Source organism: Coturnix japonica, chromosome 1 (genome assembly GCF_054131305.1).
Source record: "Coturnix japonica strain WE chromosome 1, WE-NBRP24, whole genome shotgun sequence".
NCBI lineage: Eukaryota > Metazoa > Chordata > Aves > Galliformes > Phasianidae > Coturnix > Coturnix japonica.
Genome location: NC_140663.1, coordinates 81,121,290 through 81,138,180, shown reverse-complemented (window position 1 = coordinate 81,138,180; position 16,891 = coordinate 81,121,290). Strand labels below are relative to the sequence as shown.

General features: G+C 43.1%; 1 protein-coding gene across 2 annotated transcripts in view; it reads right to left on the bottom strand.

The window, feature by feature from the left end:
• Window positions 1–2,781: 2,781 nt before the first annotated feature.
• C1H3orf52 (chromosome 1 C3orf52 homolog) overlaps window positions 2,782–16,891 on the bottom strand; it is a 34,618-nt gene continuing 20,508 nt past the window's right edge. The window contains exons 1-4 of one of the 2 annotated variants that reach the window (XM_015878359.3): window positions 12,741–14,685; window positions 11,375–11,710; window positions 6,609–6,920; window positions 2,782–6,221 (exon numbers count right to left, since the gene is read on the bottom strand). In XM_015878359.3, the coding sequence (XP_015733845.3) occupies window positions 5,836–6,221; window positions 6,609–6,920; window positions 11,375–11,710; window positions 12,741–12,789 (1,083 nt within the window). In that variant the 5' untranslated portion in view covers window positions 12,790–14,685 and the 3' untranslated portion in view covers window positions 2,782–5,835. Of the gene's footprint in view, window positions 6,222–6,608; window positions 6,921–11,374; window positions 11,711–12,740; window positions 14,686–16,891 lie in introns of those variants that run through there. The other variant, XM_085546777.1, reaches the window with a different exon arrangement.

Sequence of the window (16,891 nt, the reverse complement as noted above, 5' to 3'; positions counted from 1 at the left end):
GAAAAGAGGAAGAAAAGAAAAGAAAAGAGGAAGAAGAGAGGAAGAAAAGAGGAAGAAAGTCTGAAGAACTGCCTTGGAATTAAATTGAAAGGAACACTTGCTGGGCGTCAGTCTCATTTTCAGGCTTTAGTCTTTCTCTTTCCATTTATGCCACAAAGGAGAATTACTAGCACAGAGAAAGGCAGATGATCAGTAGGTGGCTCCTTGTATCCTGGGGTGTTGTCACAGGAACACAACATTAGAGCTTTTCCCAGCTTTGCCAACTCCTGGTAAGGTATAGAAAAAGGGGTCCCTAGGAAAAAATAGGTTCTGGAGACAAGAAAGCAGCATCTTTGAAGGTCAGATGAGTGGGGTAGCATCAGGGAGAGGGGAATCAGCCATGAACAGACTTGGGAAGACCAGCTAGAAGTTAGAGGATCCCCAGACCTTCTCACTCACCATTCAGAAGAACAGTCACTAGTGTTGACTGATGTTTTTTCCCGGTGAATTTTGGTTTTAGTTTTTTCCCCTAAGGTGGCCCCCAGATCCATCTCTGTCAGATCCGCAGCTGGGTGATACAGTCATGAACCTAAGACTGAAGAGTTACCACTACAGAATCAGCAGAAGTAACTTTTGCTGGGCCAAATCCCACCAGAGAACATAGCTTCACCCCTCCTTCAGGCTGGGACATTGTTACCTATGATCCAGGCTCAGTCCCCCTCATTCTGCATCTTACTCAGAAGGCTTCTACCCTAGAGAAGCCTGCAGAGAGCTCAGTGCTTTCTGCTGATGCTACAGTCAGGTCTTGGCTTACCCCTGCAGCCCGAGTGAAAACCTGAGAATTCCTTTCCAATGGTCTTGACATGGCCAGAAATCTTTACAGTTAAGACATCTGTTTTTTAGGAAGAACTGCTGAAGATACATGAACCACTGAGTTGAGAATGGCCACATTGCTTCCATTGACAAATTCTTTCTAGAAAGGACACAACCCATGCTTTATATCCTCAAAACGAAGTAGTTCTGAATTTGATATGCAAAGTTCTTAAAACATTATTGGATTTTCCCTTTTCTCATCTTTGTGTATGGGTTACGATATTTAAAAATAAACTTGTGGCAAACAAATGTCTTAATTTTCCTTTGTCCAATTGAAAGGTGAAAAAAACTCATTTATGAAAATAGCTGCATTTCTGTAGAACCGTAGCTTTATTTCTGTAAATTGCTCCTTGACACCTCTGAGGCAAATGTTAGTTTCTTTCAACTTAAAATATAACACTGGGTATTTACAGGATTTTTAGCATCCTGTCATAATCTGTTTAAAGGATAATACCAAATACAATATTCAAATTAAAAGAACTTTTTTTTTTTTTTAACTTTTAGTGTAAAAGTCATTTGTTTGTTGTTGGTTTTTTTTCCCCCACTAGTTTTTCCTCACCTCTTAATCTTTTGTATGCGATCTCTGGTGCACTTTTACTAGAAAAGCCACTTTTTCTTCCCCTTTCTTTGGGATGATTCATCCTAAAGATTGCAGTTCAGGAAATCATAATGATGGTTGCACTGTAGATGAGTCTTAGACTGATGATTCTCTCAGGCTTCCCAGAAATTTCACATGGATCTTTTACCCAAAGCTGAACAGACCACAGCAAAGTCTGTCTGCTTGGATAAGAGCTGAGCGCCTCTTTCACACACAGCTTTATGTAAGCAAAGATGAAAGCTGTGAAGACATGAGAAAGTCTTTTGTACGGCTTCCAAAGTTCGAGTGATTTCTGGTATCCTAAGAGTGAAAACAAAAGTATGTCTGACTTTTATCTGTCTGGTTTGATAGCCTCTTTATGAAAGAGAAAACACACTCAATTAAGGCAATTCTCTCATTTCAGCTGGTTTACTGCTGCCCAGTGCTGAAAAAGGAGTGAACTATAATAGGCTATATTTTTTTCCAAGTATGAATTCATAAGAAAATTCCCTGATGTGGTATTTAGTTGATGAATAATTCTTCTGGGCCACAGAACAATGAAATGATGAATGGTGCTTTCAGACTTCAGTCGCCAAAACAAAGTTCTCTTTCACTGCATGGATTTAGTTCATGTCTCTGCCAGTAGTGGATCTGATAGGATAATATTCTTCCTGCTTCAGCCATGACTTGCCAAATGTGTGAGGGCAGCACGTCATCTACATTTCAAAGTCACATCCTCAGTCCTTTTGTGTCACTGCCCTGGTGGAGTCAGGAACCAGCACCCAGAGAGAAGAAACACCAGCGCAGGCAGATCCTTGCAGCAATCTGCCATGTCAGTGCATGAACATGGACAAGCCACACAACCTGAGAATTCTTTTCTATATACTCATACAAATAAGTTCAAAAAGCATTTCTTGGCATCTTATTCAAGGACTGTATCTAGACATAAGTGTATAAAATGCTATGGTGATATGCAGAGTAGAACATGCGCTCTCATTTATAACGCTTTGCACTGTGTCAGCAAACTCTTGTCAGGGCTCTTGTAGTTTAAAAGTTGAACAATAACTGTTTTCCATTTATCCCCACCCCAGATATGATGAGGCATTAGCATAGGCTTCCCAGGGAGGTAGGGGGTCACTGCCCCTAGAAGTGTTCAAGAACTGCGTAGATGTGGCACTGAGAGACATGGTTACTGGGCATATGGTGGTGATGGGCCAATGGTTGCACTAGGTGATCGTAGTGGTCTTTTCCAACCTTAATAATTCTATTATTTTTATATTCCAATGAACGACCAGTACACCAATATGCCATAGGCTTTTCTCTAGTTTGACTTGACTACATTTTCCAGGTGAATAAAAAATCATATTGCACCCTTCCACAAAAATCAAAGTCCCAGAGAAAATGTCAACCCTATTCATATGGCCCAATTCACAAAAAGCAAAGGAAAACAAAACCAAATAGAAACACGCACACAAAAAACCTCCAAACCTTTGTGGGAGACATAATGCAAGATTAAGTTCTACAGGGAATACGTGCTTCAGGCTCAGTTACAGCCTATGCTGTCATCAAAGCTATGTTATAATTGTCCTTATCTTCATTTCCCCCATCTCCTCTGTAACCAAACCCATCATGAGGTCCTGCAGCAAGGGGGAATTTTGGTCAATGTATGGATGTAGGCTGTAACCATACTATTACCTAGGCTTTGGGGGATTTTGGTGGTGGTAAAACTAACCTGGGACATTCCTGTACACTATGTTTCCACTTACTTACAGAGCCAAGCTACTCCACATTGCTTGCATGGAGCAGAAGTATAGAGCAGTTCATTCTGCTTGAAGAGCTTTATTTTTGTTTCTCTGGACCTACTGAAATTTGCAGCATTTCAAACTCTACATTCTGTTTGTTAAAACAAATACTAAGCATATGAATAAACCCTTCTGAAGCACCGGAGTTTTACTACCAAATTGTTCACAGAGATAACTAACAAGATAAGGACCAGATGATCGTAAAGAAACCTCAGAACAACGGTTAGAATATTATTCACCCACAGTAAAACCCTCATCCCCTCAGTCACATGCTTGCTTGTTCTCTCAAGGGTGGTTTCTATTTTATACTCCTTTCCACATCTGACAGCTGGTTAATTGTACGTAGCCTGGATGCTTGCATTCAGTCCTTTGCCACATGAAGCCAAATACAATAGCAGCAGCATATGGTATTTTATGGTGCTGTATTTCTGCTGATGGATTTATATATTATGAAGGCAAATATGCATACTGGTTTTAAACGCTCTACCTTTGGACATCAATTTGCTGTCATTCTAATGTTGTAAAAGATAAGCAGATGAATAACATGCTTCTTATTGCACAGTATCGTTTGAATGTCCTCCCTTTTCCTTCAGCCTCTAGTTCTGTTGCACCAGTAAGCAGTAACATAAAAAAACACTTCACAGTTCAACATTCAGCTAAAGAGCAGAAGTCAGAAACACACATAAACAGGCATTTTCTTTACTTCAAACTGTTTTTCCCCACTCCAGATCAACTTGTAAAAAATAAAAACATATTTCTGCAATATCCATAGGCTTAATAAGGGTTTTGGTTTTTTTTGTTATCTTTGTGCCTTTTCATCATCCTTCTGAAAATTCTTTTCATTCCCATGTCTAAACTCCCCATTTCTGCAACAGACCTTTCTATACTTTCCTTCATTTAAAAAGAAAAAAAAAAAAAAAAAAAGAAGAAAAAATAAAAAAGCTCATTAATCAAAATATTTGTAGTACCCTCTATTAAAAACAACCTTAACAAGTTTTAGAAAAAATTAACTAATACCTGAAGGCCAAGTGCAGACCCTATCAAGCAGAGAGATCTGACACAGCACAGTCCAGGAACCCTAGAGCAGTGCTCCTTTGCTTGCATCCTATTGGATACAAAATGCTCCTGGGAAAGGCCCGGTTCCCTCCCATACAGGTGTGGAGGAAACCTCAATTGCAGTTGTGGGCAAGTTGGGAAAAAGTCAGGTTTCTTCCTTTGACAGTTACGGGGCTCAAGAGAAAAATTCCCAATTGCGAGAGCTGCTGGTCTGTAGCTGGTTCCCCTTTCCTTGCAATCATTAGATCAGCTATTACTAAGCATTAGGGATTCTATAAAAGCTTTTTGTGACAAGAAGTGGGTTTATTCATTCTCAGCTCACCCACTCTTTCATTTCACTTGACTCAGCTTTTCAGCCTCCAAATAGCCTGCTTCATCCGGGAAGTACACATGAAGTAGATATGCAAGGGAAAATCAGATAGCATACACTTGCTGCATGGAGCCAGGAGGACAGGAGTAGAGAGGAAGTTGCTCTACCTGACACCCTTCCAAACACTCCTTAAATTCCCCTGCTTCTTCCCACAGGCAGGTGTGATATGTGGAAACAGGAGGCAGCTGTATTAGATTAGGGAAATGAAAAATTGGCTGTGGAAACCGCAGAAGGAGAAGGAAACTTCCCTTTGCCTGTAAATAACTTTCTAGGAAAGGGTGGTAACTTCCTGGTGTCTGATGGCCTGGAGCCTGCCGCCAGGGTTACAAGTCTGATCCAGCTGCAGACACGCTCCATCTCCCATGCCCGCTGGTGAGAAGGTTCCTGGCAGCTCTCAGTAATGCCAGCAGAGTCCCACACTCCTTCTGCTTCCCTCCACCTGGAGCAGTACCTTTAAATCACTGTCCCACAAAATACCACACTGCCTCAGTCAGCCCTCACTCTGCTTGGAGCCTGGGATGTTGAAATGTGGGAAGAGAATAAGTGCAGCATAGAAGTTGCATTACAGACACACACAGCCAACAGTCTTAGAGTCTCAAATAAATAATTCACAGCTTTTCTTCTACAAAACGGAATGCAGTTGTCTAGGAAAATAAATAAGCATTATAAAACACTCTTTTTTTTGCCCCTCTGTAATTCCTTTGGTGTGATGTCACAGCAGGTCTACATGACAGTCCAAGATGTCCGTGTGCAGGGCATGCAGGAGATCACGTGTTGGGCACTGCAGTGGTAACCCGCTTGCCAGTAAGCATGGACCATCCACATGTTCTCTCTTTGGCACACACAGCAAGGACCTAGCAGAAGAGATGGTTTTTTTTCACTTTTTGAAAAATATATGGATGTTTTAAGAGCAGGGGTTCAGACTTGGGCTGCCTGCATTACCAAATCAGGCTTTGTGTCTGTCAGTGCTCAAGCATGGTAGGCAGAGCCTTTCCTCTCACAACCCCCTTAGCAGACCTCAGCTTGGACTTAGAAAAATAGCATCAGCGGAAGAAATGCATTGTACTTCCTGCCACTGCCTTATTTTTTCTCTGCAACATTAATTAGAGGCAAAGGTGCATGTCTCAGGAACATTCTGCAGAAAGGCTGGGATGCCTTCAACACAAAACAGGACTTAGTCATGTGGCAGCATCCGGCTGCATCTGCTCCAGTTTTGATCTTGCATCCTTCACAGAACCCAGAAGGGTCACATTTGGCTGCGTTTCCCATCCTAAGCAACGCACTGTGGCATGCTCCTCTTCAAGATCCCCCCTCCTGTTCAAGACACATCCTTGAAGGCATGGCCTAGCCATGCAGAAGAGTGATATAAGGGTATGGTTCCCATTTGAACTTTGCTGTTCCTCGGTGAGGGAACACAGACCTATCCAGCAAGGCCAGGCTGGGTTCCTCTCTGGGTCACGAAGGTGTCTCAGGCAGAAGCAAAGGAGCAATGTGAGGAGGAACATCAGAGGGACAAGCACCCCCACAACAATGGCTAGGGTTGGTGCCATGATACCGTTCTGACCTGTGGGAAAAGTAGCAAGTATTCAGGCAGGCTTGTGTATGAAGAAAAAAACACCCAAACCCATTTTGGACATCTCTTGGCTGATCTCCTGGGTCAGAGGAGCTAAAGAGGCACATGTAAGCATACATACGAGCAGTACAAGTAACAGACCTGTGTTTGGGGTCTGATCACCCAGTGACACATCACAGCATCCCAAATGGATGACAAATGTCTGCATCATTACGCAGGATGTCTGGCTGTTCCCTAGAACCTCCTTCTGTCCCTCCCCATCCCAACTGCTCTTCATGGTGTCTTTCCCACCTGCCCTCCAGCCCTTAGAGGCTAATATAGCCCAGGAGATATTTCTATGTCTTCTATTCCAGGGAAGAAGTAGGGTTGCATACTGACCTTGTGTCAGATTGTCCATGGGCAAGGACAGGGTCACATTTAGAGATGGGTGCTGGATCACACAGGCAATGGGGTACTCCTTGAGGATTTTGGAGTGGGCATGGGTGAAGTTGCTGATGACAGTGATGGTCTGGTTGCTGAGCTTGATGTGGTACTCCTTTGGTTTCTGCAGCAGGGTGCTGGGAAGGTGCCAGGTAATTTTTGGAGCTGGCTTCCCTGTTGCTGAGCAGCTCATCCCCACCACTTCCTCAGAGACTTCAGCTTTGTCAGGATGGGGTATAAGCTTGGCTTCCACTTTGGGGTCTGAGATGGCTGTAAAACACAAAGTAAAAAAATGTGTTACTTACTGCTTACATCTGAGCTAAGAACACTTGTATTTATTGTTATCTTAGAATCACAGAATACCCCAAGCTGGAAGGGGCTTGCAACTCCACGCTGCTTCCTTGGGCCCTGCTGCTGTCACACAGAGCAGAGCTCAGCGCTGCTCCTCTGCTTCCCTGGTGAGGGGCTGCAGCTGCCATCAGGCCTCCCCTCAGCTCCTCTGCTCTGGACTGAACAAACCCAGGGACCTCAGCCACTCCTCATATACAGTGCCCTCTAGACTCTTCACCATCTTTACAGCTCTCCTAAGGATCCTCTTTAATAGTTTTACATCATTTTTTATTGTGGTGCCCCAAACTGCACACAGTTCTTTATGAAAATGAAGAACTTGGCAAAAAACAAAAGGCAAGAGGGTAGAAATGCACATCTTTCAAATTCACTACTAAAAGCAGCCCTGCAGCATTTCAGAGTGGTAATGATGGACAAGTAAAAACAACAGAACTGTGCAGTATTTTCAGGAAATAAAGAAGGAGGAGAAGTGCAAGAAGCTTTCTTCAACCTGGATAGAACTCCAGGGAAGATCTAAACACCTGAGACATCTCTGGACAAGATAAGCTGTTTTCAAGAAAGCAGAAGAAAACACAGAGATGATGAGCTCTTCTCCACTGTATGGAGTAGGAAAGCCAAGGCTTTTGGTCCTGGAGGGAAATCTTTCGGAGTTTGACACTTGAAACTCATTAGCAGGCAACGGGATGATTGTCAGAGTACCCAAACCTTGCATTGTTTGGAACAACCAAATATGAGAACTGAATATCTGCTATTCACTGCTACCATCATGGATACGCTTTGTACCTGTGAAAATCAATCAGATCATAAAATCATACTATAATCTGGGTTTCAAAGGACCTCTGAAAGTCACCTCATCCAAGCTCCTCCTCAAACCAGTCTATTTAACTCGGACTATCATGCCAAGACATATAAAGGCATATAACTCCATTTGGGAGTGAGATCTCCCAATACACAAGTTTCCAGGTAACAATTCATCAGCCTGGACTCAATGTCATTGCACATGCTGGTAGTACAGGGGTCTAAATCATATTCTACTTCTGGGTGTCTGCTTCTGATAACGTTGCCTTTTAAAATCATTTAAGTGCAATGGCATTTCTGGTTTTATTCAAGATGGAGTTAATATGAATGCCTTCTCATTTAAAAAGCATCTATTAATAGATGAGAAATAGTACTATTTAATAGTACTATTTGTATATACTAGAATTTTACATAGCAAAAAAAAAAAAGTCAGAACAATATTTATGCTGAAATTGATTTTTGCCAAAATGTTAGCAAACAAATTACTATTTTTTAGTAATCCTGGGTTTAAACAGAAATATTTGTTTAGTCTTCCTGAGAAAAATGACTTCATGTTTCATTTTGGGCAGTAAAAGAAGGATTCTGTATGAACAACACATAGAGAACACCAAGTGGTCATGTTAAAGGGGGAGAAACAGCACATGCCAACTGCATAGCAGCACCTACACCCCTGGTAAAATTCTGTCTGCACCTCATGAAACTGTCTGGATCTTTAAAGCCATAACAGCCACTGAGACATCTTACATCATCATTTTTGCTTTCCTATGGCTTTGCTTCAGTATTACTATGGTTATGCTGCCTAGAAGAATAAAGTAGGTATTTCTCAACGTTTGCATCACCCACGGATAGAAACTCAGACCCTAGAAACAGAGCTGATGAAACCCTATTTGTGTTGCTCTGCGAGCTTAAAAAAAAAAGAAAAAAATAAGGCTTAGGGGGATTTCAGTTGGAATTTCTCAAAATCTCCCATCTTTGAAATGACGAGAGTCATAAACACTTTATGTTTTGATTAATAAATGATTTCTGAACTTCTTCTTTCACTCACGGGATGTATAAAAATAGCACATCCACCCACAGTGCTAACTTCAAACATTAGGTAACAATGTCCTAAAGCAGTAAAGGAAAACTGCCACGGACTTTTTTTCCCTTGAGTGTTAACAGAGAGCCTGTTTTAAAAAGCACAGAAGACAGATTGGTACCATTGCTCCAGTCTGGCAATCTCAAATCTTAACCAATTACAAAAGATGAAGGTGAATCTTGGCTTATAAAGGTACACAGAGGAGGAGAGAAAAACTGCTCAGCATCACGTCTTGGCAAACAAACATGTGTGCCAAATCTATTCTCCCCACTAGACAGTCATCTGCTTTCCCACAGTGGAATCCAGGGAATTATTTGTAGGTAAGAAAAACAGTGGATAGTTGCTCTCCACCTTTCTATATGCCTGTAGTAGATACACAGTCAAAATATGTAATCACTTTCTCTTCCCCATGCTGCTTGTTAGCATGTGCACCAAGCTGGTGTTTGATTCACGTGTTTAGAATAACTGCTGATTTTCTATTTCATCAAAAGATTTATTTCTAGTGAAAAACTACTTACAAGACATGTTGTACCTGCCTTCATAGGCCCTTCAGAGCAGCAATGCAAACAGTCCCAGACTTGAGCTGTGAAGGTGTATTGGAAAAGGTGGCATTCTAGTGAAGTGTGTGCCAGCTCTGACTGCAATTGGGCTTCTGTTATTCAAGGGCAACTTCTAGATCATGATCTGCTTTTTATGTTTCAAGGCTGAACTTTGGTCTCAGATTAACTGCTGTACATTTTTAGGAATGAGTGTGTCTCATGTGCCTTTCCAGCAGTGCGGATGCTCATCAGCAACACAGCCTCAGCTTCCTGATCTAAGACAATGATGTTGTGGCATTTCTCCATGGTGCTGGAGACTTCCATGTGGATGGGGCCATCTACCTGCAGGCAGAAGGTGTCTATAGGTCTTTAACCCAGCCAAACCTTGCCTAGACTCAAGTGACACATGCCCCTCTCTGCATACTCCAAACTCTATCCCTTTCTGGGTTTCATTCTCATCTTCTTTTCAAACAAAGTTCAACAAAACATTTATAGTGGAAAACAGAGGTGAAAGAACAGGTGCTAAAGAAACCTACAAAGCTGGTTGAAAATACTGTGCCAAGAAATCATTTGTTATGGGGTAGAAGACTGCTGCTACTGCTTCACGTTGTTATTTTTCACCTGAACAGGCCTAAGATTTCTGTCTCCCATGCCTATTTCATTTTTCCCAGCATCATATCTTGTTCTTATCAAGTTTTCACTTCCCCACACTACGCAGCACTGTGTCCATTCTGGAAGAGCCTCTTCTGATTAAGGCTGTTGCAACTGGGCAATAACCAGCCTGTAAACTCCCTGGCTGTTCCTGTCAGATGGCAGACACATGCCAGCAGCTCATTTGCTGCATGTGCTGCCATTAGTCAGCTTGCTTGCCTTGCCTGGCATTCCCTCACCCCTGATCCTTTCTGCCATCTTTTCCCTTCCAGCCTGCTGAAAAGCTTGGCTGGGAAATCAAGGAAATTAAGACCATCTCAAATGTGTTATTGCAGCTATGCTAAAATGAACCCTTTCTGCAAGCACTTAGTTGGGTATGTGCTCACTCTTGCACTGGGGCAGCCAGCTGCCTGCTGCCAGGGAAGTGAAACCCCCAGCTGATGTGCCTTTGAGAGGAGCAGGTAGAGCAGATGATAGGAGTACATCTAGCAGGAAAAAAAAAAACAACAAAAAACCAAAAACCTAATTAAAAAAAAACCAGCTTTTGTTGCTTTTTGTTTTCATGCCTTGAGCTCTGCTAAGAGGTGGATCATAGCCACAAAGCTGGTAATTTTGTGAAACATTTGCCACACTTGGATAAAAAAAACAGACAGAATAAATCAAAGCCAATTTAACTCCACATTTAGATTCACATAGTAAGCAAGAATGAAATCTCTCTGCTAAGCTCTGCCATATATTCCTGTAATTCCTCAGCATTTACCCTCTGCATGACTCAGCATCAAGTGATCTGCTCTAGGAGCTTTATCAGAAGAGAGAAAAAAAAAGACCTCTGCTTCAGATCTGTTTTTCCCCCCATGTTTCCCCTTTTCTTTCCACTGTTGCTTATGTCATCATTCCTCATAAACCAAGGTTGTTTCTTCCCCCAGCACAGGGCTCATTGTGTGTGAGGATACTTGTGGATGCGTGCTTTGGCTCTCTCTGTGAAACAAGCTGATGCTGACCTGTACAAGCTACAGGACAGCAAGTCAGGGGGACATGTGGGGACAGCTGCCAACCCAGTGTTGGGCCAGAGGAACTCTAGGGCACCCGTCAGCTGCTGTTGACTTAAAAGGGAAGAAAACTAGAGAAGTGTTCAACAGTGCCTTCCCATCTGAAGTAAAAACGGCAAGGAAGGCAAGGCCAGGGAGGAAACAGAGACACCTTTCTCACAGATTTAGTAATGAGCACTGACCAGGGAAGGTATTTCCCCAGAGGGAATGGCTTGATCCTCAGAAAGATGTCATACCCTTTCTGCAATTACAGTGTCTTACCGTAAACCTTAAGGCACATCCTGCCAGTGACAGCTCCCGAAGGAAAGGTGTTGAAGATGCACTTGTAGCATCCTTCATCTTGCAGGGTGACTCGGTGAAGGGAGATGGCTGAGGCCTGCAGCTCACTGTGGGCAAAGCTCACGTGGCCATCGTAGCCCTTTGCTATCTTTTGTCCATTCATTGTGCTGTAAGTTGCAATGTTGTCTTCAGCCCCATCCATCTCCTTCTGCCAGGTCACTTGTATTATGTCTTCTTTTGTGACTGACTGGCATGAGAAAGTAATATTTCCACCTGCCTGGACCGACTGCACCTTTCTGTGCATCACCTGCACAGAGCCTGGTGAAGAAGCAGGAACCACATTTAGCATCTTCCACTATCCCACTGCAGCCCACCCCAGCACATGCTTTGCACCCCAGACAGGGGAAAACTAAAAGCACAGCTTAAATGATTTTCCACTGAAGTTTGGCTGAAGGTGGCACCTCTCACATCACTTCCTGTGAAACACTTCAGCAGCTCAGTACCTGTGCTGTGATTAGGGATCTTCGGGGTGAAGGGAAAAAATAATCAGTCCTCTTCCAATTCAGTACCACATAGGGAAAAAATACAAAGAGACAGGCAAGTGGCTGAATGCTCCCAGGTTTAACACTCCAGCCCCAAAGTTCTTTGGTTCATTGGATAATAGCTCTTAAATTTTATCTGCACACATCTCTCTGTGGTGCATGGGAAGGGAGATAACATCAGAAATGGTTACAGCACTGAAAACTTATTCAGTTTTCAGGAACCTGATGTATTGTTTTTAAAGAGGAGTGAGGCTGTCTGCAGTGTCTTGAGGCTTACTCATCCACCTTGAGCATAACTAACTCCCCTGGCATGGCTTTTCTAGGCAGAGATGTGCAGAACACCCAGTAGCCAGCTATGAAGCCAGCAAGCATTTTGCAGTTCAGACCTCAGCAGAGCAGAATAGGGCAGAATACACACCATGGCCATGGAAGCTGTTTGGGGACAAATTCAGGCTTTGATAAGTATGAAAACAAAACTAACATGCCCACAGTTCTAATGATCTGAACTTGTAATTGTCTAAAAGTATCATGTCCATCCTTACAGATAATTCTGTCCCAGCTAAAGAAAATCAGTGCTACACCTAAAGAAAATCAGTGCTACACCCTGGCTCAAGTCTTTTCTGAATCAGGAGCTGAAATCCAGTTTTAGTCATGTGGGTCACTGGTTTATGATGCGGAAACTGTAAATAAAGCCATACATTTGCCTGCAGCTTCCAAACACACAGACAACAATTCAAGGAGCAGATGCTGCCTTTGTCCCCTGAAGCCTCCTGCACAGTGACAGAGAAAAGAGAATGGGAGATTACCTGAGGTGAGGGCCCAGAGGCCAGAGAGGAGCAGGCAAGTGGTCATCATCCCAGCTTCGTACCCAAGACCAACAAGCAAGCGACTGATCTATCGCACCACGGCTTCCCCTTTTTTATATGCCTTGCTCTCTCTCTGGGGACATTCCATTCTGTGTATACGGTAAGAAGTGTCTCGTAAACTCTTTCTGCCTGACGTGCATTCAGCTGAATAACAAAAATTCTGACAAGCATCAGAGCTGGAAACCTAGGTTTCCCAGTCAGGCCACCAGAGAGACAGGGTTTACAAGGCTGGGTTTTTCAGAAGCACCTTTCTTGTGAGGTTTTGTCAAGGAATTAAACTAAAATCCACATCTCTACCCTGACTATGTCTCTGGGTGACAGCTGGGTGGTCCTGGAGCCAGAACCAAGTTCAGAGTAGGAGGAATGGCCATTTAAGAGGAATGGCTACCACAGCTCAGAGTCTGCAAATGCACTGTAGCACCAGGAGCTGCTGCTGCCTCAAGGCCTCAGCCAGAACAGGAGCCCAGGGAGAGATGGACACAGGTTGAGGTGGCTCACTGGGCTGCTCTGAGTCACTGTGTTTGTGTCGTTTTTGCTTTGTCATGTCTACCTCTGTGCTTCTCTTTTTCTGACAGCTGGGATCACGTTGCTGAAACCAATACAAATCTTGTCCCGTGGGTCACATCTTCACCCTTCATCAAGTCAGTCAGTGAGACCTCATTTGATAATCAAAATGTTACTGGCACACTCGGTCTTATGTTTCTGTTTTCTGATTAGGTGGGTTATGTTTTTGCAAATGATGATGGCACTGTCAACTGTGATCATGTTAGAAAAGTTTTTGTTTATCATTTACTGAATTGCCACACAGGCTAACCTTTGAGCATGTGAGTGGCTTGGGGAAAACCAACAGGCCCAAGCCACAATAAAACGAAAACTTCTTAGGTGTGTTCACACTCATAGTTCCTCCTTTCAGCCTTCAAGTGGTCATCAATTATCTTAAAAAAATAGAAATAAAATAAATTGATGGAGTTTTGATATTCCTATTACCCTTTAGAAACATTCTGATCACACTTTTGAGTAGGCACAGTGATTCACTCTTCAAACTGGGACTGCCTCACACTATAATCTTCCCCCTTTGAGGTATTTCATTGTGTTTTCCTTTCCTAGTGTTATTTCCATTGTCTTATTCTCCCTTAGTATTTCTGGAAGGGCATTCTGATCTATCAAAAGAAGCAAGAACATGAAATCTGTGAAATATGCTTCCTGTGAGGCTTTCCAAACCATTCTACAGCTATTGCATAGGAAATAGCTCCAGTAAGATATGAAGCAAGACCTTGGACGATGTCAGAGGGGTCTGACAGCTTTAAAATGGACACCTCTGATTGACAAGCAAATACTTATTTCTGATCTTCACCCTCAGAACCTTCAAAACTGAAAAACATTGAAGATTTACTGGAACTATATCCTTTTGCATCAAAGCCTCCTGGCAGGGTGAGAGTGGTCTCTATAGGGATGTGGAGATGCTCTCCAGACTTTGCTGGTGTGTGTGTGTGTGTGTTAGCTCTATCATGATTTTGAAACAAAACATCGACAGAAGAACTTCAAGAAACTTGCAGATCTTTACAATGAAATCTTCATGGTTGAACCTCACCCCTTAGTTATCACCAAAGGAACTGCACTTTGCATGAAAGAACAGCATGCCCAATTTACGTAACCTTCATAGGGATAGAACCACATTCCTTTTTATTTCTTGTCAAAAACATTCTACTCCTCCCTAAGTCTTTCCAAACCATACTGAAGACTTGCGTGCTGCTAAACACCTTTCAACAAAGAGCAAGCCTACACTCTTACCAGTATCCTGAGAGAAGACAGATGGCCATAACAGGTGGAAAAATGGGTGGACTTGAAATTATTCACAGCACCATCCCCCCAGTGACAAAGAGCTGCATGCTCCTTCCAGCCTCTCCCTGGGCTCCTGGTCACAAGGACCCCATTCCAGCTCACACAATGCATACCTGACTGCTACAGCATCAAAGGCTGACTGCTTTCCTGCAGGGACCAGCAAACATCAATGTTTGATCCGTGATTTGAAATATAGGGCAGGAAGAAACATGAAAAACTCTAACTTCACCACTTAGATCAGTTTATATCTTCAGGTGCACTTATTTTGACATTTCACAGACTCACAAAGTCATAGGGGTTGAAGGGACCTCTGGAGATCATCCAGTTCAACCTCCCACAAAAGTAGTTCCCTGCAGCAGGTCGCACAGGAAAGTGTCCAGATGAGTTTTTAATATTTCCATGGAAGAGACTCTACAACCTCTCTGGGCAGCCTGTGCCAGGGCTCTGTCACCCTAACGGTCTTTCTCGTGTTCTGATGGAACTCCTTGTGCTCCAGTTTGTGGCTGTTACCCCTTGCCCTGCCTTTGGGCACCACTGGAAGAGCCAGGCACCATCCATTTGACTCCCACACTTTGGTTATTCATAAGCCTTCATAAGACCCCATCTCAGTCTTCTCCAGGCTGAACAGTCCCAGGTCTATCAGCCTTTCCTCCTACAAGAGATGCTCCAGACCCCCAATAATCTTTGTGTCCCTCCTCCAGATTCCCAATCTATTCTTTGTACAAACTTTGTGCAGATCACCCATCCCCTCCTTTCTCTCCTACTTATCTGCTTTCCAGTCAAATCCCACACTTTCCCACTTCAGCTGCACAGCAGCTTCATTTCTCAGAGCAGCATGTGACACCTGGACTTAAGGCATTTGCCAAAACGCAGTGAAAATTTGGAAGTGATTAGGCAGATGATGTTTCTGCAGCCCTCGTCATTAGATAGCTTCAAGTCTGTCAGAAACAATTTGTGTAACAACACTTTGTCACCTTCTGGAAAAACTAATTACATGTCCCTTTTATATCTACTTGCCTTGTCCTTCCAGTAGCTATTAGGACACATCACAGCATTTCCAGTCAGTGTGAGGACACTAAAGCTGCCTTCCTGGAATTCCATCAGAATAAAAATGAAGTTATTCTTAACATGTGACACATCATTCAGCATGGCTTGTTACAGACACTCTGGGAAAGGAAAATAATGCATACATTGTCACCTGGGACTGTATTGAGCAATATGGAACTACTTTAGATCTCTATGCTTTTTATGAGAAACCACAGCTAATCCCATTCTCAGGTACCAACACTGAAAGAGTGTGACTAATGTGAAAATCATACACAAAACCTGTGAATTGGCTTGTGCAGAAAACAACAATGTTCACAAGCCACTGCCATGGGCAGTGGAAGCTCTTCTGTTCTGCTGTGTCTGAAGGTTGGCTGCACCACACCAGAGGTCCTATCTCTTCTGCCAGAAAGCATGGGCTTGGTCCTCAGCTCTAATCCTGGCAAAGGCAGTGTTTGTGCCTAGCAGTGTGGCAGAGCAAAGCATGCTCTCCAGGAATGTCAGGGTGATCTTTCTGGGAATCATTGCTCTGCCCCAGCAAGCAGGCAGCAGCACCCAGCAATGCTCTTTAGCCAGTGATTAGTTAAGAATCCAGTGGTAGAGCTGATGTCCCAAATGGGTGTTCAGCCTAACAAGCAACAGTATAACAGCCATTAAATTATAGGACCAGAAATAGAAAAGAGGCAGAGAGGCCCAAGTTCCTTGCACTGTTAATAAGAAACTAGGTAATAGCTAGGTTTGCACATGCCAAAGTTCTTAATTAGCAAACAAAACACAAGAATCATGGATTTATCCTGTAGCAAGTAGTATAATGCATTTATTAGCATTTTGTTCACATTCCTGTTCCAGTATTCCCTACAGGACTTCCTCTTTCCTAAGGCTCCTTGGGGTCCCTTCCAACCCAAACCATCCTATACTTTATGTTTTATTTATAAACAGGAAAGCTCAGGTTAACAAATAAACCACCTACCTGGTGCTGCCTGTGAGAGGAAAAAAACAGAGGAAAACAGCTCCACCCCCTGCTGAATTTCAATGGTTTTGAAAGTCAGAACACCAGTACACTGTCAACCTCACCTGCTGCTACTATCAGGAAGCAGCTTCCCAAAGGCAATCACACAGATCTAATCCTTCATAGCCCACCTGTGAATAAAGCATACATAAAGCAAACCCTTCTAGGTCCCAGCAGCATGCTGGGGTGGAGGTAA